Source organism: Alligator mississippiensis, chromosome 6 (assembly GCF_030867095.1).
Source record: "Alligator mississippiensis isolate rAllMis1 chromosome 6, rAllMis1, whole genome shotgun sequence".
Taxonomy (NCBI): Eukaryota; Metazoa; Chordata; order Crocodylia; family Alligatoridae; genus Alligator; species Alligator mississippiensis.
Genome location: NC_081829.1, coordinates 34455789 through 34479192, shown reverse-complemented (window position 1 = coordinate 34479192; position 23404 = coordinate 34455789). Strand labels below are relative to the sequence as shown.

Below are 23404 nucleotides of genomic sequence, written 5' to 3'. Positions count from 1 at the left end.
TGGATCTTTTCTAGTATTCTGGCCACTAAGGTGTAGCCTCATCTCTGTCAGTAGACCCAATTCTGACCACACTTCCTCTTTATATTAATCCAGACTTACAGTGGGTTGATGATAGCAGAATTATGAAGTCATGGGGTTTTAGGTATGAGAAGTTTGGCTGCATCTTATTTTTTCTTATTTGAAAAGCAAGGCAAGTGTTTTCTCTCATCAAAAAACAAAATGGATTATTTAATTTGCACTTGTCATCAGTTCAAATACACTACCTTCCCACTCGATAACATCTTCACTTCATAAGTAAATTCCCACAAAAAAAGAGAAATGAAATCCAGCTCTCAATCCACAGACTCATAAAAAATCTACCAAGAGGAGGAAAAGGAAGTGCTTTATAGTTTCTCTATTCCCACATTCATAAACACAACGAAGAACAAGGTAAAAACTCCTCTAAGACATTATCAGAAAAACACCAATGGGTCATTTGCAAGGAGCTGGAGTAGAAAATAGATACACATATAATGATTTTAAATAACTATTTTCTGTCCTTAAGTTCCAGCTATCATTATTTATTATTTGCATTGCAGTAGAGCCCCAGATATAGACTCCCAGTGTACCACAGAAATAGGCAAGTGGTTGCTGAACAGTCTATGAAGACTGAATAGAATGACTGAAGTCATGTGTTAATTCTTCTATGTAATGCAACTGTGCTAGGAGGGAAGATGACAAGTTATGTACAGAATCCCTTTTTTCATCTTCTATAAATTTGGAAGACTTGGTCATATTACTAGAGAAAACTATGAGTATTGCACAGGCATCCAGGGAGACAATTTAGATTGGCCAAGACACGATTTGAGATTGGAGCTGGCAAGGCTCAGAAAAGGAAATAAAAAGGGGTTCTATAAAAAGTAGGTCAAGAGTAAGAGGAATACCAAAGAAATAGTAGACCTCTGACAGAATACAGAAGCCAATCTAGTTACAGGTGATACAGAGAAGGCCAAAGTATTTAATAAATTTTTTATTTCAGTGCCCACTAATAGGGGTGTTAGACTCTAATCAGTCACCAGTGTCAAACACCTCTGACATTTGGTGCAGTCAGGGATGTATTAGCACCAATTATGCTAAGCTCGTTCAGTTGGTGTTGGTGTGGACACTGGTCAGTGCGGTTGCTGTCAGGATACTGTTGGTGATACTGCACAATGACAGTTTGGGCCCCTGCTACTATCTAGCTTTGGGCCCCCCCATTCCAGAAAGGATGTGGACAAGTTGCAGAGAATCCAGCAGAGAGCACCAAAAATGTTTAGGGGATTGGGGCACTTCTGAGGAGAGGCTGAGGGAACTGGGCTTATTTAGTCCACAAAAGAGAAGACTGAGGGGGTGGAGAGGGGATTTTGTAGCATCTTTTAACTATCTGAAGGGTGGTTCCAAAGAGGATGGAGCTGGACTGTTCTCAGTGGTGGCAGATGACAGAACAAGGAGCAACGGTCTCAAGTTGCAGCAAGGGAAGTTCAGGTTGAATATTAGGAAAACCTCTCTCACTAGGAGGGTGGTGAAGCACTGGAACGGGTAACCTAGAGAGGTGGTGGAATCTTTATCTTTGGACGTTTTTAAGACCCGCCTTGACAAAGCTCTGACTGGAATGATCTAGTTAGGGATGGTCCTGCTTTGAACAGGGGTTTGGACTAGATGACCTCCCGAAGTCCCTTGCAGCCCTAATTTTCTATGATTCTATGACTGCCTGTAATAAAGACTACCTGTAATAAAGACACCATAGGCTCTGGTTCTTGGGCACGTGTACAAAAGTTCACTGTGCCCTATGTACAATCACATGGCTTCTTTTAAGTCATGCGATTGTAGACTAGGAACAGCATGTTCAGGAAGGGGTTGTCCATCCAGAGATGGAGAGGTTGGGGAAGCTAAAAATAGCCTCTTTATTTCTAGTAGCAGCACTTTTCATCTATTCATTTCAAAGAACTTCACAAAGAGGGCAGGATATCATCAAATCCATCATACAGATAAGGAAATAGAAGCACAAAAAGGTGAAGTGCCTTGCCTGAGAACTAACTATAAGTCAGTAGCATGGTTCAGACCAGAACACAGGTCTCCTTTTATTTTGTCCTTGCTATATACTATCAGATAGCTAAGGATCTCCCAAGACAGTCATTTCAATGTGTATAGGGGATAGTGGCTAAACTAAAATCATATTTTATATAAACAGAACTAAAACAACATTCAATTTATCACTCAAAATATATCAGCAAGCATCTAGAAGACTATTCTTTTTTAATTAGGTAAACACAGTTTTTTTTGATTAAAGCAATGTCTTATTTTTAATTTACCATTAATACTACAATAACACTTTGGGACTTAGCTAAAATATCTGTATCCTGTGATTTTTAAAAATTTCTCTGCTGTGTGGTAGCTTTAATCTACTTTGACATTTTGCAACTCAAAATCCTTAATATGTATGTCCATATTTGCCTGCCATCTTTCTGTTCCATTGTATCTCCTTTGGAATTTAACTATGGCCAGAAAAATGAAGAGTAATATAATAATATCTTCATGCTTATATCTACTCTTTGTGTCTTACACATTCCACTGTTGCACTTCACTGAAAAAGTAGGATTTCCACTAGTGCCAGCACTACTAAGTGAACCTGGGGGGGGTGGGAAATCAAATAGCGGTACCTCATGCATCATCAACAAAACAGCCAAGTCAGTGCCAAGTTGGAATCTTTGCTTGTAAGTATGAAAGCCTAATAATACTACAGGCAATATAAACAGAAACTGAGCTACAGGTTTATTTAAGTGATGGATGTTAAATTATATATAGCACAGGAACTTTTGAAGGTTTTTGTTAACCTTTATGTGTAAGTGACTAAAGAGCAGGATACAAATCAGCCATTTTTATGACACATTTAGCTATCATATATCCCTAAGACAATATATTTGGCCTAGAAATGTGAATAAGTCATTGTCACCAATGCTGAGGAGAGAGCTAAAGCTTGTTTTCAACAACTCCGTGTCCCCACTTGATATCTATTAGTGAGAAGACAGAGTGTTTTATTATTTGAAAAGCTGTTCTCTGAGATTTATGGCCTCATATTAGTCTCCTTATAGCAAGATATTAGACAATCACACTCTGTCATGGGCAATCTCAGGTGGAGAAACCTGCTGCATTCATTTTTTTTTATTTTTTTTTTTTGCTATCTAGACTAAGTGGCAGTGGCTAGGACACTTCTTTTCTTCTATTTTTTTTTTATGTGGCATATAATTTCCTTGTAATCACTTTAAATCAAAGGCTGTAGTGCTTTAGTATGTGCATTTCACCTATTTTATGTTTTTTTAACAAGGAAGTTAAAAGTCCCAAATCTTTTAAGAGAATGTTGCCATCTGGCACTGCTTTCAGCCTCACTGATGAATACTGAATCCTTGAAGTTAATTAGAGAGGGCCCTGACACAAAATGATGGGTCTAAACTTCAGGAAAGTTCAGATATAATTTCAAATTTCATAGCCATAAACGATATTAACTTTCCCATCGCAATGGACCTGAAGGTAAGACTAAAAAAATAATATATATGGGACTTCCATAAGTTTCTTTGTTCTCTAAGAACAAAGAAAAACGCAGCAGAAAATGGAGCTGCTTAACTCAGCAGGGAGAAGGTTTGGTTGGAGGACAGCAAGTAGGATTAGAATTCTCCCTGTGGCTCAGACAATGCAGTAAAATGAAGGAACTCTTCCAGATTATTGGTTTAGTACCTTTTGTTTTAAGATCTCCCACTAGGAGATCAGTCAAAAGCAAATGAATAGCATCTTGTGCCTCCAATAAAAGCAGGTAGCAGTACATGAAGTATTGAGGAAATTATTTCATTCCAGAATGTTTCTACATTTTAAAGCATCTATTTTGAGCAGTGACATGAAAAAACATATCTGCCACTGCGATTTCTTTACATGTTCATGAGATGACATGGGAATCTAGCTCTAGTCTAGGGCAGTGATTCTCAATCATTTTGAGACTCAAGGCACCTGTGGACAGACCACCCCTTGGAAAATGCCAGCTCTTACTTTTCACTCTTATTTTGACTACAGAAAATTCATGTAGCAGGGGCTTTTTTGTTACAAAGAACACAAAGACCACAACAATACATTTCTATTTGAAATCTCTGAATTTATCTTGTGAATCATATCTGTAAATCTAACAATGTGTGGCAACCTGTGCACAAAGTTACCAGAAGGAGCTGAATATGTTCATCCTAGTGTTCAAAAATGTAATCCCTGACTGTAACAGAGAGCAAGGGGCTCCTGTTACTTTAGTAGAGAAGCCACAGCAGGTATGTCCCCAGGTGGAGGAAGACAGCAGATTCTGGGCTAGTTACAGGGGAGTAGGCAGCCAGGGACCCATCGCTTCCAAGTGCCTATTGCATGGCTAGGTACCTAGCAATGGGACAAAACTTCAGAGCCCTGGTTAGGTAAGGGCACTACTGCAGTTTTTCCAGAGAAGTGGCAGTACGCTGTTCTGGAGGCTGAGGAGACACACCTGCAGCCAGTCAGGAGAACACTTGACTGGAAGGGGGAGGGGGGGTGCAGGAGCCCAGGGGATGCAAGTCTAGGTCCCTGAGGCAGAAAGGCAGTGCAGTTCTGAACTCTGCATGAAGAAGAGCTCCTGACAGCTCATGCTGGCGAGGAATTGGTGCTACAAGGCATGCCAGGTCCTCCCAGGGCTGAGAATGTGATTTAATGATCCAGAGAGGGGCTTAGAGTGTTTGAGTTTAAAGCGGTTGCTTGCACTTTTGTTTCGGTTTTATACCAGAGGACTGGGTGTAGCTAATAGGAGTGAGAAGGAGACCAGAGGTATTCCTGAGAGGCATGTCAGGTTTTGAGCCTTGCCAGGGGCAGAAGCATGAGACAGGAGAAGGTGACGCTGAGAGAGCCAGAGCCAGAGCCCAGAGAGTGGCAAGAGAGGCATCCTGAGGCTAAGAGGGACAGAGCCATAAGAGGGTGACAAAGGCAGGCTGTGGCTGATGCGAGGTGGAGACTGAAAGAGCTGAGCAATTGGGCTCAGGCTACCAGTCTCCAGCCACAATAACCTGGTGGTTAAAGCTAAGAGGGTTGAAGCCTACACAGGAATATAAACGGTGACAGAGTAACACCCGCAAGGTATTGGTGAGGCTATAGGGAAGGCTGGAGGCCATGATCAAGAGCCCTAAGGCTTAATTAAGGACAATAGGGCCACAGGTGGTTACCACTGCCTTACAATACCAGCCAGGCACCAATAGATCTGCCAGGGCATGAAAGAGAGCTGCAGAGACCTGTAGTTTTAGCTAGCGGGCATAGGACACAGAGACTATGATAAATTAGTTAGGTTTGTCAGGCACTGGTGAGAGCACTCCAGAACTCGGCAGAGGCAACCTCCCAATCAATATGAAAAGGACATCAAGGCAACAAGATAAACAGGGGAGGTTACATAGAGCACCCAATGGGTCGCGACCCAAAAGTGGGTTGCAAGAATATTTCAAAGGGTCGCAAGCAAGTGCTAGAAAAATGCATGAAAGCACAGGTTTCCCCTTGCAGGCTGGCAGCATCCCAGCCTGCAAGCGGCTGCTTGTGGTCTGGCCAGCACTCAGCCAGGCAGGGTTGTGGGAGCAGCCCCAGGAGCCAGATGAAGGTAAGTGTATGGGAAGTGGGGGTTGAAGGGCCAGGGCTTGGGGACTGTTGGGGGGGGAGGGGGAGAACAGGTGAGGAGCAGTGTGTGCATGTGCAGCAGGGATGTCTGGGGGAAGTGGGGGTGCAGAGGCCTGCCCGCACTGGAGGAAAGTGGCTGGGTACCGAGACTGTGGCAGGGTGGGGCACTGTGGGCCGGGTGCCGGCTGGGCCAGGGGCATATGGGTCAGGGCAAGCCAATCTTTGGAAATGGATCCCGGTATGAAAAAGGTTGAGAACTACTGGTATTAGAGCAGCATTTCTCAACCCATGGGTCGTGACCCAAAAGTAGGTCATGAACAAACTTTAAAAATTGATTCTCCTTTAAAGAAGAAAAACGTGGGAAACCGTGGCTTTTCTCTTGTAGGCAGCTTGAAGCACATGCTCCATATACCCTGAGGCACTAAGTCAGGACTGGCCATCAATGGTTACAAATGGGTTCTGGTACAAAAAATGTTGAGAGCCACTGATATAGAGGACCAGGAGTCTGGAAAGGATTAGGATGGCCCCTAGGGGGTGCCACAGCAGCCCCAGGGCCTGCCCTGCTACACTATTAGTATGAGTTACTAAAGGTGAAAGGGAGGAATGGGCAAAAGAAAAAGCCACAGGCATACATTCTCCAACTGTTATGTGTACTTATTTCAAATTGTGCTTACAATAACTTAACCATAATTATCTAGATGGATCGCTTCAAGTTACATCAATACCAGCACAAAAAAAGGAAAAAAAAACCATGAAAAACCTCTTTTTGAGGAGTCTGTAAAAGAGCAAAGTTTTGTGTTTGGTTTTTTTATTCTCACCTTCAGCTCTAATGAAAGGACAACTATGTTTTTGCCAGAAACATGTTCGCACTATAAAAATAATTTCCCTGAAAAAAATTATAGTTTTTTCCTTGAGGCCAACCCTCAAGGTCTGATACTATTTAAAATAAAAAGAAACAGGTTTATGCTGAATGAAATGGCAACATCTTGCCTTACAACAGATTCACAAATATTCACACACAAATATTAATGAAATGAAAGCTGATATAATCATTTCACACTGCTCTACCACAAATTGTGCTCCCATGCCTTGGGCAGTCTGCTGCAGATGAGAATATTACTTTAAAGGATAAATTAGAGCTACATGTAGTATATAGTACTAGATCTCTGCAAGCGCTCTTTTGAAGGTTGTATAACCTAGGGCTATCCATGGGTTGAACTGCAGTACTGAAACCACAGCAATGACAATTCAAACACATAATATCATTGACCATACAGAACTTCAAAAGGTAACACCTGTATTTTGAGACCCTCAAAACTGCCTCACTCTGAAGTGACAGTGTGATTTTTCTGTGCAGATGATATGTCCTCCTGTCCCTTCTGCCTTAGATCATGAGGACCCCTGTATATCCATGAATGGTGAAATTTAGTGAGGAAAGCTCATGAATCTGGAACTAGGGGTTTTCAGTAGCCTTTGCCCTCAGAATTTTGGAGACAGCGGTAAGCAAAGGCTACTGCAGTCTTATAACTGAAGGAGAACTGCTCTTTAAAAACCACTACAGTCACAGTTATGAAAATGAATAATAGGTTAATGTGCAATGGTTTAGCAAGTCTTCTTACACACTGGGTACATGCAGACATCCCATCCTATTCTCATCTGCCCACCCCTGTAACCTGTCCAGATCTAGTTGTATCCTGTCCCTCCCTTCTAGCGTACCCACCTCTCCCCACATCTTAGTGTCATCCACGAATTTGAACAAGGTGCTTTTCACCCCCTTGTCCAAGTCGCTGATGAAGATGTTGAACAGTATGGGCCCAAGGACTGACCCCTGGGGGACCCCACTGCCCACATCCCTCCAGGTCAAAAATGACCCGTCCACCACCACTGTCTGGGGTGCAGCCCTCCAGCCAATTTGTGACCCATCTGACTGCCTGCATTGACGCCACAGTCATCTAATTTTTTAATGAGAATGGGGTGAGAGACAGTGTTGAAGGCCTTCCTAAAGTCCAGAAAGACTATGTCCACCACGACACCTGCGTCTAAGGATTTTGTGACCTCATCATAGAAGGCAACCAGGTTGGTCTGACAGGACCTGCCCACTTAGATTGACCTAACTAGGGTTAGATCAGGGGCAGGCAATTATTTCAGGTGGAGGGCTGCTTAACAAGTTTTGGTTGGCTGTCAGGGACTACATAGGTAACCCTGCCCCTTTATAGTTGCCCTGCTCACCACTTTGGGATCACAAGTCCTGCCCCTAACCCCTGACGTTTTCCAACAGAAGTCCCTCCCACCCCCCAATACTCCTTTTGGGAGCAGGGATTGCCATCTTAGAACCAGAAAAAAAAATCAAATCATACACTAGATATCAAATACCTACTATATTTTAATTTTATTGAAAAAACTATTTGTCATCACTTATGATTGTGTATTGTATATAGAAGGGATTGCATAGTAAATAAAAAATATAGTGTCATTCTTGTATTGCATGGCGGGGTTGTGAGAGAGTGTGGCTGTGTAGGGGGGCACAGGGTATGTTAGGGTGTATGTATATGCCAGTGGGGGCTGTGGGGGCAGGGTGTGGGTGTATGGGGTGTGAGGGAGTGTGGGGGGAGTAGGGACTCCACACACGCACACTTTCCCCATGACGTGCAGGTCAGGTGCTTGTGCCTGGTGCAGGTTTGCCTCTGGCCTGCGCTGCATGGGGTGAGGTAGTAGAGCCTGCCCTATCGCCAGCACTCCACACTGCATGCCTGCAGCTCCAGCACTCGCAGCAGGGGAAGCTGTATGCTAGAGCCTGTTGCTTCTCCCGCTGCTTTCTGTGCAGGTCCCTGCACTCTCTCGGGAGTGGAGAGAGCCCCACCCCTGTTTCCCTGTGGCATCCAGTGCAGCTACCCTGCTGCAAGTGCAGAGTTGCAAGTGAGTGGTGTGGAGCCCTGGGGATAGATGCAGCCAGGCAGGGTGCACAGGAGAGCACTCCTCACCCCCAATGCAGCGCTGGCTACCTCTACCACAGAGGTACCACCATAAAAATGTTGATATCAAAGATGTTTTCCTATCCTACACTGGATCTAGAAGTAAAGGCTTTCAAAGGTCTTAACAATAAAAGAAAAGAGAGAGAGGGAGCGTGAGAGCACTCATGTACACATGGCAAAATAGCAATGAGTAGGGACATACCTAATTTGCAAGGCCGATCCCCGATTTTTCAGACAGAATGCAGACCCAGGCAGCTGTTTCACGGGAGGAGCACTGAACCCCCCTCCCCCCACACCTCTAGCTCAGGGGCCCCGGTGGCCGCACCCTTATCACTGATTTGCTGTGGGGGCTTCCTGTCATGTGTCCCTACCCCTCACCACTGATTGGCTGTGAGGGCTGTCTAACATGCAGCCCCCACTCCTCACTGCTTATTGGTGGAGAGGAGTAGGGTGACATGACAGGCAGCCCTAGCAGCCAATTGGCAATGAGGGACAGGGGCAGAAGCCTTTTTGCCAGCAGACCTTCAAGCAGGCAGCCCACCCCTACCTGCCTCCCCACCCCAGCGAGCTGCTGCAGTGTTTGGTAAGTTGGGGGTTTTTTTCCCTGTGGATTTCATAGATTCCATGGGTATTGCCTGGATTTCACAAAATTTGCAACACTGTGAATTTGGTAGTTCCCTAGCCATGATGCTGAGGTTAAAACACTTACCTGTACTGTGAGAAAAATTCAAATACTCTCTCAGTCAGATTAGAACAGGTACTTGAATCAGTGGTTCCCAAACACCAAGCTACTGGCTGTTTTGAAGACTTTATAAGTCACTTATTTTGACCAGAAATTCCATCCTGGACTTTTAATAAACTTCCTTGGAATTTTATTCAACAAGCACATTTCCACAAAATGTTTCAGTTTAGAGAATTAATATCTTCCAAGGAAAACTCTACCTCCACAGGAAACCTCATGAAACCAGCCCCACTTTTGAGATTTGTGGCTCTTTCTGTGAGCAAGCTCGTCTCTAGGTGAGCCGGTAATCCTCACAAAGTACTTAATACAGAGCCAAGAGGTTTAGGTCTCTTAACACGAATGTCTCCCTATGGTGGTGCCTCATAATTACATTGTTCCACAGCTGCAGATATCTTGATTATATAAAACCTGATCATGCAAAGCTTGCTGTTGGTGGCAAAAAAATTAATTTATTTCACTGGAAGGAAGATTGGGTAATTGACTCATTACCTCCTTCATAAATACTACAAAGAGATGGGCATGAAGGAAAAGGCTAACAAATATTCTCAAACCTCAAAAGAGAACTGCCTGGAAAAAGCAAAGAGAACATTATAATGCCAGTGAGCCAGTAAGCGTGGATCTTCACTATATATTTTATGTTTACATTTCAGAGTAAAATGGATCCTTTAAAACACAGTATAATGTCACTGATACCATGTTTCCAGAGCTCTTATAGATATTCTCATGTTGGAATTGTTGCTATACTGGACTAAATCTTAGGAATGCCACTTTTCCTTATTTGCTAATTGTACATGATGGTGCTCCTGTTCAGGTGGGCCTCATTATGCCCTCACCCACATAAAGCAATGGGCCATATAGACACACTGGTCATAGCTGCTATAAGAACTGGTATCTGGTCCTTGGTTGTGTGAACTTGCTACAGTCTTCAGTTACACAGTCCCCCTCTCTTGAACACTAGCATTTAAACTTCGCTGCGACAAATCCAGTCAAGGTAATCCCAGAATAATAAAGGCTACATAAAGAAAGAAACAGGCTATCCCCATGAGCTAGAAAGCACTGAAGAATATAAGTAAAAGGAATATTAGATAAAGAGCAATTATTTAAGGATAGGGAAGTACCCATTTGCTGTAAATAAGCCTAATGCTTCCTCCCGCCACCAACTTATTTCCCAGATAAGTCAAAGCAAAATCAGTGTGCTGACATGAGGTGCTACACCTCAAAACACTCAAGAAAACCTGAAATAACTTGCAAGTGTAGTCAAGCCCAAAACTTCTTGAGGCAACATGTAAAGAGTAAACACCATTCTCTTCCTGTCCTTAGGGAAAAAGGTGTAAAATGTATTCAAGAGTAAAACTACAAAGGATTGCTTTTCCCAACTGACTAGAGCCAGGAAGTAACAACAATCTCATGTATAGGGCTGTTTCCCTCCCTACCTCCCAGTCAAATTCAAAGGAAAACATTGTATTTTTTAAAGTAATTATAGAGTTCAGTGGAACTATTCTAGACATGTATTTTTGTCACCAAGAGCACATTTTTCACCAACATAAAATTGTTCCCCAAACCAAATATATTCTTGTTTGCTTAAGAAATATATTTAACATTTTTTTCATTTTAAGAATTTCATTAAAAATCATTCTGCATTTTTGATGACTAGGAAGTTTGACTTTGTCACACTAGAGGTTGTGCTACTCTGAAACTGAGAAAATTGCTATTATTTGTGTCTTCCAACACACACTTTGCACTACAGACTGCTTATTGGCATATGGACTGAGAATGAGATTTGGGTTCTGTCATCTAAAGTACTTAATGAGTTGCATCCTAAGCAAAGTAGCAGGTTTCAACAATTAATTTTTTAAGGTAAACATTTTTAAAGTATCTAAGTTATTTATAAATCCAAGTCATGCTTCAAAAAAGGTTTAAACACAAGGGGCATGTCCACACATGCAAGCATGTGTGCTTGCAGCAGCTCAAACAGAAGCAGTCCAAATTTGATCCGGGGCTTTTTGCCTTAGCGCATGTGCCCAGACATGCACTTTGTTGTGGAGCAAATTGTGCCACTTGGGGCAAAATAACTCTGCCTAGCTCCTCACGGATCTGCAGCCAGGGGGAGCTAGAGCCTGGGGCCAGCACCTGACATTTATACTGTCCCCAGCAGTATAAATACCTACCCTGGCCAGCAGCTCAGGGCTACTTGCCCTCAGGAGCTCCTGAGGCCCAGCCGCTTGGTATCTGGGGACACTAGCCCCTTGTGTCAGTTAGACTGCTGAAGCAGCATCCCAAATCCACTTTTTAAAATACCCCCAAATCCACCTTCTTCCACAGTTAGAATAAAAGAGACAGAGGGATTGATCAGACGGGCAATGTTTTATTGCTATATTTACAATGTTAAAGCAATTTGGAAGCCTACCAGTGTCTCTAGCATCATAATATAATAAATCCTAAATATCTATATGTTTTAATATTTCCTTTTGGCTTCCTTGTCACATGATAGGTGTGTGACGGGGGGATGTGGGGTTTGCAGAAGGGGGTGGGAAGGGTGGTGGGGGGATGTGGGTGGGTGGGTGCATGGGCGACTGGTGCCTCCCAAGGGTTTGGAGCGGGGCACTAGATTGCTGACAAGTGGGAAGATCCCCCAGCAGCCGATTGCTGAACTGGGGGGGGGGGTGTTCCCCCAGTGCCTGCCAAGCTCTTGCCACTCCCTCCCAAAGCTCCCTCCACCGGCGCATCCCTGCCGGATGCCCAGGGCAGCAAATCCCAGTCCCTGCACATATGGGCTTTTCTTGAAGCCCCCAGCAGAGCCGGTCCTGCCTCAACCTCTGCCTCCCATGAACAACCCCGGAGGAGCTGAAGCCCTGGGGTGGACAGGCACTTGTGTCCCTGCAGGATCAGTGGCCATGGGCTCCATGGGGGAATTTGCAGCTTGGGACCAGCCAGGCTGGAGGAGCCTGGATGGGGGAGGAGGGGCTGAGGGCCACGGGGCCAAAGCAGGGAAGCAGGGCTGGGGCTCCTCCATAGCCCCCATGTCCCACTGCCAGGAGGTAGGTGGACCCAAGGCAGCAACAGAGTCTACCTTCCCCTGCCCCGCTCCTGATGCCTAGCCCCAGCCCCGCACATGGGGCTGCCCTGACACTCGTGCCCAGCTAGCCCATGTATTAGTCTGCCTATGCCCGCCCCCCCCCTCAGCTCCATGTCTGGCCCCACGCCATCCACCCTCTTCCCCCCCACTCCACGTCTGCTTGACCTGCTCCACTGGAGCCGTGCCTCACCCAGCATTCTGCACAGGCATTCCTCCTCTAGCCTCAGGTGACAGGTGGTGTCAGTGGTGAGGGGGGGAGGAGAGGGGCAACTGCCTGCAGGCACTGCCAGCAGTGTTGGTGGCACCTTTACTCAGGAGGTGCGTGTGCACCCATGTGCACCCCCTACACATTGCCAATGTGTGGGTGGGTGTGGAGGGATGCGGGTCGGTCTGTGCATATGTGTGGGGAGACTGTGGGGGTGGGGGCTGCTTAGGAGGGGTGGGTCCCCTACCCCCACAGGGCAGAGCTCCCCCCCCACACAGTGCATGGACTACCCTGCCTGCAGGGTCCCAGCCCGCACCAGACCTTCCACTGGTCTCCAGCCCCCTGCTCATTCCCCGCTCATCTCCATGCTCCAGAGGCTGGAGATGGGCAAGAAAATGAGCAGAAGGCTGCAGACAGCAGGGGCTTGTCTTCAGCCTTTTGCTCATCTCCAGCGTCCTACTCATTCCCCTGCTCATCTCCAGCCTCCTGTTCGTTCTCCTGCTCATCTCCAGACTTGAGAGGCTGGAGAAGAGCAGGAGAATGAAGAGGAGGTTGGAGAGAGCAGGAGAATGACCAAGAGGCTGGAGACAACAGGGGAAGTCTCCAGCTCATCACCAGGCATTTTTCCCCGGCCTCCTGCTTGTCTCCAGCCTCCTGCTCATTCTCTGCTACTGTCGGTGAATGTGAGGGGGCGGGGGCTGGAAGAGTGAGCGGGGAGCTGGGGGAATGAACAGGGGTGGCAGGAATGAACCGGGGCTGGGGCTGGGTGGGGCCTCCTCCATGGTCCCCTCCCCCAGTCCCTCAACCCCCTACTTACCTGGCACAAAGCCGGGTCCAGGTCCCTGTAGCTTGCACCACTGCCTGCCCCACATGGTCAGGCAGTGTGCTTTATCACTAGGGAAAGGGCCAACCACAGAGATGCTTTGGCTGGCTACCAGAGCATCTCTGTGGAGAATCGAGCCTCCAGTTGCCTCAGGGCACAGTCTGGGACTGTGCCCTGCCCCACTTTTTTTCCCCTGGGGTATTATTTGACTCCTGGATATCCAAGGGTCTAATTTTGCCCTGCAGTGCAAATCTGCAGCTGGGGGAGCGTGTTTTTTGGTCCTGCATGTGCCTCTTGCAGTGTCTCAAAGGGGTTTGAGATGCTGCAAGAGACACATGCACACTTGTTTGGATGCGCCCAAGGACTGCATCCAGATGAGTGCGCATGTGCAGTTTGCAGCACCTCAAAGCTGTCTGTGGTGCTGCAAACTGCATTTGGCACATGAGCAACCATTAGCTGTGCTGTAAATTTGCAGTGTGGCTCATAAAATTTGACATCAAAAGATCCATGTGTCAAGAAAAAAGGCCACAAAAAACCAAAAACAAAAGCGTACCACATACAGCAGCTGCATTCACCACCAGAAATAGAGCCTGGCTGTCCAGAGCCACACTTTTTCTGCTAGCCAGACTCTGTGCAGCCAAATTGGTGCTGCTGCTGCACTAGAAGGCACAGGTTCTGGGCCCAGCCTCCCCTACTCAATGTTCCCTCTAAGCTGTAGCGATCCATGAGTGTACCACTTTAGTCTGTGAGCGTGCTGCTTCAGTTCTGCCTCTTAGAGGGAACCATTGCTGGTGAGCATCTCAAACCCACCAGTCCTCCCTCCCTCCGGTTTCCACACCAAAGCTGAGAACTTTCCCCTTGCCCTGAACCAAGTCTTTTCTGCTCAGTGGCTCCAGTACCCCTGAGGATGAGATTCCTCCTCTTAATCTTAAAGCTCAATCCCTCCTTTAAATCCTGAGCCTCAGCTCTGCCCTGCAAGCCCATGCCCTCTGAGAACTGCTTGGCCTGCACAGTACTTCTCAGCTGTTTGTTAATGGGAAGAATAGCCAAGTCCCCTTTGCCTGAGGGTGAAGCCGGCAGGGCTCAGGGTGAAGCTCGCCCAAAGGGGCTGAGAAACGGAGCAGTTCCCTGGAGCCAGCAGATCTTGTAAATACAAGTACTATCCCGCTGCAGAGCTTTTTACTCAGCAGCAGCACATGTGTCGATGTTGCCCAGGCTGGCTGGGGTATGAAAGTGTATCAGTGCTGGCTAGCCCTGCATTGAAGCACCCTTGTGCTCCAGCCAGCTCTTCTGCAGCATGTTGAGTCAGCCCTGGGCTGGTAGGCTGATCCCCTCCTAGCCAGGGCTGCTCTAACCCAAATCATTGTGCTACAGACCTGGGTGCACATGAAGATGTGGTGCCCAGGAGCACCAAACTCCAGAGTTCATTCATGTGCATTAATTGTACATGTAGACAGGCCCAGTAGGTCTGATACTGACATTGCTGTGCTGGCAGAAAAATTACATCCTAGTTGACTTAAAGCACAAACAAGTCCTGTGGGTTCTAAATGCCAAAGTCACTTTTGAAAAGGGTTTGAGGCAAAGTTACTTGAAAATTTTAATCATCATCAATTAAAAGTCATCTTTTTGGCCACCATCCAAGCACAGTGCTTATATCTTGCATCTGCCATCTCATTCTCAGGTTAGAACAAGAAGTTCCTGTCCTGCATGCAGAGACAGAAGTAGTAAATTTATACAGAACGTGTCTTGCCAATGCAAAACCATTCACAGTTAAACCTCTGGTTTGGAAATAACCTTCTTCTTGATCTATTAATTATCCCCTTTAAAATCATCCTTAAAAATATTTTTATCTGCAAACACTGCAGTCATGTGGTCCCTAGAACTGGGTAAACTTATTTGACAAGTATTGTATTAATCAAAAAGTATGCAATTCTGTGGAGACCAACTTTATTTGTAAATTCAGATCCAATTTAGCAAATAATTTCAGACAAAATAGTCCTTAAAGACTGAGAATATTTCTTGTCAACAAACTGTTTTAAGCTATAGTTTCAAGATGACACTTTCAGTTTAAAATTACCATTTAAAAAAAAAAAAGGTTTAAAAACAAAAATAAAATTATAAAAACATTCATTGCTTTGGTTTAGCCGCCCCAAATGTTTTGTTATAGCTGCTGTTTCCACTATTGAACATAAAAATCATTTATCTGCACAGCTTTGTGGTTCCCTTATTCAGTATAACTTACCTGGGGCACCCAGGTACCAAGAGTAGAAATGTTAGGCAGAGCCATATTGTCTCCAGAACAGCAATGATTATCCACTCTGGCCAGTAGAGAACAATTTCTCTGACTGGAGCCCACCAGTTACCATTCTAAAAGAGAGGTCAGGGGGGAAAAAAACACTGTCAGATAAATAGTCAGACAAGTATGTCAAGGCACTTTAGTAAGCCTTCATGTAGACATCAATATTTTAAAAGCCCTTTTTTCTTCCATGTGAATCAGCAGGAAACTGTGTTTTAAACAGAGTACAGTCTGAGAAAGAGGCAATTACAATCTGTTATCCACATCCTATCACTTTCACTTAAGGGACTCTCTTTTTCCAGAACTAAAAGCAATACAAGACTATTTGCTTTATGATTTAATCTTGTAGAAACCAAAAGCAGCTTGTCAGTACTTTGTCCAACTCCTAGATCATTGTTACAGCTGGGGATGGGAGAACAGTTGTGATTTGGGACAATTTCAAATACGCAGATACTGCGAGTTCAAATTTCCACAAATGAATCTAAAGCTTTTGAAGTTCAAACTCTGTTCATTATCCAGTCTCTCCACTCCCCTTTTGTTCACTTCTAAGGACTGCCAGGGAGATATGAATGACACCATCAAATGGGTGATATCCTTAGGAAGAAGTAAATAGATCTATAACAAATGATCAAAGCACCAGGCCAAGGTAAACAGAGTCCCTAACAAATAATGTACGCCACACAGAAACATATATGGAAGGTAACTACATCTCACAACTGAATGGTGCTATCCACAAGGAAGTCATCAGTAAAGATGTTGAGAAATCTGTTGTCAATTGTTGAATAATACTTTGGCACCTGAAATGTTTTGTCAAAGGCATCTTGGATATAACAAATTAAAAAACCAGGGATTCAAGGGATTTTTTTATTCACAACTGCAGTCTGCTTTAAACATAATTTTCATCAAAAATAGTTTGGTATTATAAGAAAAGCATCTGGAGAGATGGTCTCTAGTTAAAAAGTACAGAGATTATCAATCCTCATACTTCAAAGCATAAGCTGATCACTAGCTGGAAGAAGCTGCACCTGTTTCTATGGTACATCATATTTAAGTGTATTAATCAAAAGCACATAACCACAGCTGCTGAAAAAGATGAAACAAGCAGGATATCCAAATAGATGAGTGATAGGTCTGTTCCAGTATGTATGGCAATTCTAACATAACCATCTATGGAAAAACACAATAACTGATTTTCAAATATTTCATTTTAAACTAGTGCTTTGGAAGATACCAAATAAAAAGCATTGGAAAATAAAACAGAAAAGGCAAGCATGAGGTAGGAGGCAGGCCGTTTTGACAGATACTATAGTTTGGCAGAGACAATGCCAATTAAAGAGACTAAGATTAGAGCCAATGACACTATAGGTGAATGGAGGTTAGGACTAACATCTTATGCCATCTTGATGTCTAATTAGAAAACAGAAAAACTAGTATACCTGAGTTGTTTTCTTAGTATTCCTATCTTGGGTACCACATCCTATGTTACAGAAATTGAGGGGATAAAATTTAAAGGGGAAGGAGGAAATTTATTCATAAGAGCTTCCAATAGTTCATACATAAAAATACTGAAATAATGAATGATGCTTTTTCAGTAAGAGCTTGAATTAAGAACTGCAACTCTAGCAGTACCAGTATTTCTTTTCTAGGCCTGATCTTGCACCACAAAATACAATAGGAACTTTATCAGTGACTTCATCTCAGCAATCCCCTAATGAACCAGTAGAACTGTATTTGCATCTGCCACTGTCATTCTGCCCATTCGTGATATCCTTACATGCAGGACAGAGACATGGGGAGTTTGATAACCTGGGATGAAGCAGTTAGTTTTTCCTTATCATTTGTACATTGTAATGCAAGCAAAAGGGATAAGATTCTGTTTTCACAACTGAATGCAAGATAGAAGAGTTAAGACTGGTAAAACAGCAAGGAACATATTTCTAAGGTTAGACATGCCATTACAGCTCACCTGATATTTCTCTACATCCTTTACACTGAAGCAGGTCTGCATCAAAGCCACTGTGAAGTAGGTAAAGCCTAGACGTTGTAAAACACCTGGGATTCTTGCCCAGCTCCATGATACTGTAGATATAACAGACAAAGCAACACAATGTACCACCAAGTGACTAAACTGCTGTGTTCTGCAATCCATGCAAAACCAAAGAGGCATGTGAGGAACACCATGTTACCTCATAAAATACCTGCACAGTGGCAAATACTGGACATCATCATATATTACCATGATTAATTATAACACCATCCATCAGAAGAAAGAAAGTCATTGATAAATCATTGGACAGCTGATAAGCATGGCACATACATAGATAAGTGAATCACACTTTTATGATCCTGACACCAGTTTTTACCTTGGAAGAAGTTTTGCAAGAGAAAGAGCTTCGAACATAAAAACTACCATTTAGTGGATCAGACAATAGGTCCAGCTTGCCCAGTATCTTGTGTCGCACCGTGGCAGATTGTGGATGCTGAAAGGTGAACAGAGTATGACCAAGGTTTTTTCCACTGGTTCTCTCCAACTTGCAGCCTTTAGGGTCTAGGAAGTTCTGATTCATAGGCTGTACCCCTAATTCCCATGCACCCTTACTCCATGGATTTGTGCAATCCCTTTTTTGAATCTGGCTAAACTGTCAGTTTCCACAACAACTGGTGGCAATGAGTTTTACACTTTAATGATTCACTTAACAATGTGCTACGGTGATGTAGCATTGGTGGTCACAATGCTCCCTCGTTATAGTATATTGCTACGGCAATGCAGCAGCTAAAAATAACTGTGCATGGTGCAGTAACAAAGGCACCATAGGGGCACATGTAGACACACCCACTGTGTGAAAAAGAATTTCCTTCTGTTAGTTTTAAATTTACTACCAACTGGTTTTATTTTATGACCCCTAGTTCTTGTATTGTGAGAGACAGTAAATAATAAATCCCTATTTACTTTCTCTCCACCATTTAGTATTTTGCAAACCCTTATCACCATGTCCCCCCTCAAGCATATCTTTTCTAAACTGGGTAGTGTGGAAAACTGAAGATCTGGGGATTACATATAGATTGTATAGTACCTACTGCAATACTTATCTAAATTGATTATATAAAGCAGAACTCACACAAGTGACTAGGGGCCGTTCCTCACATGCAAATAAATGCACAATAGGATCTAATGCATGATCCATACAATCGTGCCTCCTGCCATAATATCTGTGTGGGATTTTGCATTAAATCCCATCTCATTTTATTGGCAGCACAGGGGGAGTCCTCAGTTGATGGGCTCCCAGCAGTGGGGACACCCCATGCACCCCTGGGGCTGCTGTGATCTCCCAACCTTGGAAGTGTGCTAAATTACTGGGGCTGGGGGAAATCGCAGCAGCTGCAACCCCCCAGCCTTGGGGATGTATGAAACCCCTAGGGTTGGTAGGATTGCATGATCCACTAGCCCTAGAGGTTTCATGCACCCCCAAAATTGGGAGATCACAGCAGCTGTGATCCTTCCAGTCCAAGTGGTTTCATGCACCCCTGGGGCAGCTGCAAGAGTCCCTTCCGTTGTGGAACTCCCAGCCCCAGCTGGGCATGGTGCATCCCTGTGACTGGGAGACACATCAGCTAACAGGTCTCCTAGCTGCAAGCGAGACCCTGATTTTTATCTGCACGGTTCATTCACTTAAGCACCGAGCCCCATCCACCCTGCATTGTCCACTTACAGTGAAAGTATTCCCATCAGTACATTACTATTGTTTACTCTTAATGCACTCCTCAGCTTTTGTTGTGCAAGCATAAAGGGACAGAGACAGAAGAGAATGCATTTTTAAAAGAGAAGTCTGCTTTCTCTTTTTCCCTTCATAAAGAAAACTGGCAGTTCAGAGTAACAATGACAAGAGGATGCAGTTTGAAACTATGATGGGCTGTCAGTTGCCTAAGGCAATTAATCATGTAGTCATCTATTTGCTGTCAAAAATCTTACTTTAGAATGAATTAAAAACAAAATCTTTCATGTTCCTATTTGTGTGGCTTTTTACTAAACTATACTACTACAGCTTTCAGTGTCACTATTCCATTCTTCTGAAATTTCCCTTCAGCCTTCTTTTCATGCAAGAACATGTTAGAAAATTATTTTCTTTCTATTTATGTTATGTCTATACAAAGAACTGGAAAAAGGAGCCAAGCCTCTCATTATCAGCAGAGTCATCAAACCACGATAAAAATATTTTTGTTCTAATGGAAGCTGGTTTTCATATTTTGGAGATTGTTAGCAATTGTGAACTATCCTCTCACTGGTCTTTTTAAAAAAATCCTGAAGTTTTGTTAAAGCAATCTGTGAGAAAGTACCTTTGCTAATCTACTCTCCAGCAATCTACAACACTCCATCTGATAGATTGCTTGAATTAATATTTTAAAAGTGAAGATGACCAAGGTCAATTTAAAAGGTCTTCCCAGTTTGGCAGCTCTTAAGACTTCTCCATCCTGATCACACTTTGGTTGAGTGTAGATTACGAAGTCACGTGGCTCAATGAATCATTACTTTTCCTTTGTAGGATTTTCTTGAAAGTCACTTGTGAGTTTTGTAAGGAAGAGGCAGATTGTTATAATACACCACCTCATTAGAACATTCTCAAAATATTTCCAAACCTGATGCTTCCAGTGGTGAGTTGGATTTTAAACAGTGTTCTTGGAGACTTTGGTTAAAATACACTAAGATGCCATGTTAAATTAGTGATCAGGCAGATTTATTCAATACATTCATGCATCATACTCCTGAAGTTAGCTGTCCCTGCACAACTGATTTCTCATTCTTCATGTTTCACATGCTTTCAGCAGGGTGCTATTTTCTACTACATGTATTCTGAATTCTCAGTCCAATTCCTGAATTCCTGGTCCAATTCCTAGTACTATCTTCTGATACTACAGCAGTTAACATGGGACAACACATGGAGGATCACAAATCTGAAATAGATATGACTAGTTGGTAGAAAATAAAAGTCATATTTCAGTTCTGTTAGCCACCTAGCATCTGTAAGCACAAGTATATATTGATTAAAAACAAAATACAAAACACACAAACAACCCCCCAAAACAAAAATTAAGTATGTGTTAGCCTGCATGTGTGCACATGCGTGTATGTGTATACATAAAAAGGATTCATACTTAGAAAAGCACCCTCTCTTTTTACATAGAGAGAGTATATATATTAACCACATATATTTGTGTGTATATATATATATATATATATCTCCTTTAAAAGGCTAGCATGCAATCAGTTAGTTCAGCTAAAGAAGTCCACTCTCTGATATGCATGTTCTTGGAAAAAGGAAAGATCATGCATCTTGTAAATCACAGTATAACATTACCAACTTTCCATCACATTATGAAATTTCTCTTAGATTGTGCTGAGACTATTACATTAGTATTTGGTTTTTGATAATATGATACATATCTGAGCCCCTCTCTTGTTCCTCAAGGGAACATGCAGGAGGACAATACTGAAAGCAAGGCATGCCATTTCTAACACATCAAGCTCTTTTTAACTAAATTCAGGAGCCCACGGGGGATGCATCCAATAAGTCATTAGACACACAACCCTGCCTGAAAAGGAGTCAGCATTGCTTACCTTGTCTATATGCTTTCCCTTTTAAACACTTACAACACCAGTCTTTTCAGTATAACTCATTTTTTATGTATTTGTTTTCAGATTGAATACATTTGCACTAGACTTCTTTGATCTTTGGTAATGAAGCCAAAGCAACAGCACAAGTGCCAATACTAAGACTCCATCTCATGCAGGGGCTCAGATGTACAAAGTGTGACTTAATCTTGAGTATGGATTATCTCACCTACTTAAATAGTAGCCACTGCCTAACCACCACTTTCTAGCCAGCTAGCAGCATGTTCATTTGAACCCCTTCTTTGAAACATACTAAAATGCAGCTTCCTGTAGAAGTAGTTGTTTGCCCAGAAAATATAGTACATGCCAACTCAACAATGCATATACTATTATTAGTACCTAGAATTAGTTTCTGGCAAACCTGATTTCTGTGTGGTAAAATCTGAAAAGCAAACTGAATAGGCCACCTAAGCAATTAGCTGTGAAGCACAGGAAGACCATTTGGATTGATGAGCTATTGTACCTGTGATTTATATCCATAATGGCACAGGATGAGTGTAGAAGTGCTAGCTGTTCCAAAGCAGTGGTGGGGTTGGGATGATGCTGTAACTGTAATGGTCCAGGAAAAATGTGATGCAAGGATTTTTGTGGACTGCCTGTTGTGAGGGGTATGGACAAGATTTCTGGGTATGATGTACACTTCCCCAGGTCTCTGAAAAAGGGTCACTTCTTAGAGAACTGAGAATGTCTATATCATACCCAACAGCTTGTCTATAGCTAGGGACCTACTTCATTCACAGTTTCATTGATTTCATTGAAACTGTGAAATCCAGGATTGTTGGCAAAATCAACAACAAAAAAATTAAGAAAAAAAAATGCTGGCTCCCCCATGGGAGCCAGCAGCCCTTGCCGGTGGGAGAGGAAGGAGCTGGCTGGCATGGCAGCCCAAAGGGCAGCAGACAAGATTGCGGCTACCCTCTCATCCCTTTTTCCCCAACTGGGGTCTCCCTGCCAATCAGCACTGAGGGGCAGGGCAGGAGAAAAGACAGCCAGCAATCAAGATGATGGCCACCCTCTTGTCCCTCCCTCCCCTCAGAGCCTTTCCACCAATCCATGCTGAAGGGTGGGGCTGCCGTGAAATGCCTGTGAAATCAGTTCGGCGTGCTATGAGTGGGCCGTGAAAAACCTTTTGTCTCAGAACATATTAGCTAGGTCCCTATCTAGATCCCTCTCAACTGTATACAATTGGTCCAGTAAAAGCAATCATCCACAACAAAATTTTGCCTCTTGTAGTCTTCCCAAAGTCAGGCTAATTCAGATAGTGGCTCTAATGCCAGTGTATCATAAGGGGCATTTTTGTATGAAGAGAAGAGCATTACAGGTATGTGATGGTATCAGTTTACCAAATTTCCAAGCGTTGCTTGAAAAGTTAAATTTTTATAGTACTGATAAGGTATCCAAACCTACAATATAATGTCCAATGAATATACGTAGCTAAATTTAGCACCTATTTATAGTGGGGATGGTAAGGGAAATACACAGCTTTGATTCTTGGTGGGAAGAAGCAGCTTGCTTTGCTTGGGCAGCCACTGTACTTCCTTGTTCAGATTTAGAAAGGTATTCTTGTCTCTACAGTCTAATAGTTTAAAGCTACTGAATTAACAGGAAAGAAGAGAGACATTCTGATTATTGTTTATCTGTAACATTTTTTTTTTTAAGTGTCAGAAAATTTCATTGAAACACTATACACACACACGTGTACACACAAAATATTGCTTCATTTAAAAGAAATGGTGAACACACAACCTTTTTGTGTCAATCATATACATGACTGCAATTGGGTGCATTTAAAAACAAAGAAGCTGAGATCTTGTAAAAGTCTATAAGCATGGTGGGGGGAGATTCCATGGATCAGAAGGTAGATGTCAGTTGTTAACTCTGCCCAAGAAATTATTTTCTACACAATGAAAGCTATAAGAGTATATATAGGAGTACATAAGTTAAAGTTA

At 43.4% G+C, this 23404-nt stretch overlaps 1 protein-coding gene across 9 annotated transcripts in view; it reads right to left on the bottom strand.

Annotated features, from left to right (window-relative positions):
• The window catches only part of LOC102558169 (heparan-alpha-glucosaminide N-acetyltransferase), a 361824-nt gene that overhangs the window by 91812 nt on the left and 246608 nt on the right, over positions 1–23404 (bottom strand). For all 9 annotated transcript variants that reach the window (XM_059729771.1, XM_059729773.1, XM_059729770.1 and 6 more), the window contains 2 exons: positions 17754–17866; positions 15734–15858 (listed from right to left, as the gene is read on the bottom strand). In XM_059729771.1, the coding sequence (XP_059585754.1) occupies positions 15734–15858; positions 17754–17866 (238 nt within the window). The remainder of the gene's footprint in view (positions 1–15733; positions 15859–17753; positions 17867–23404) is intronic.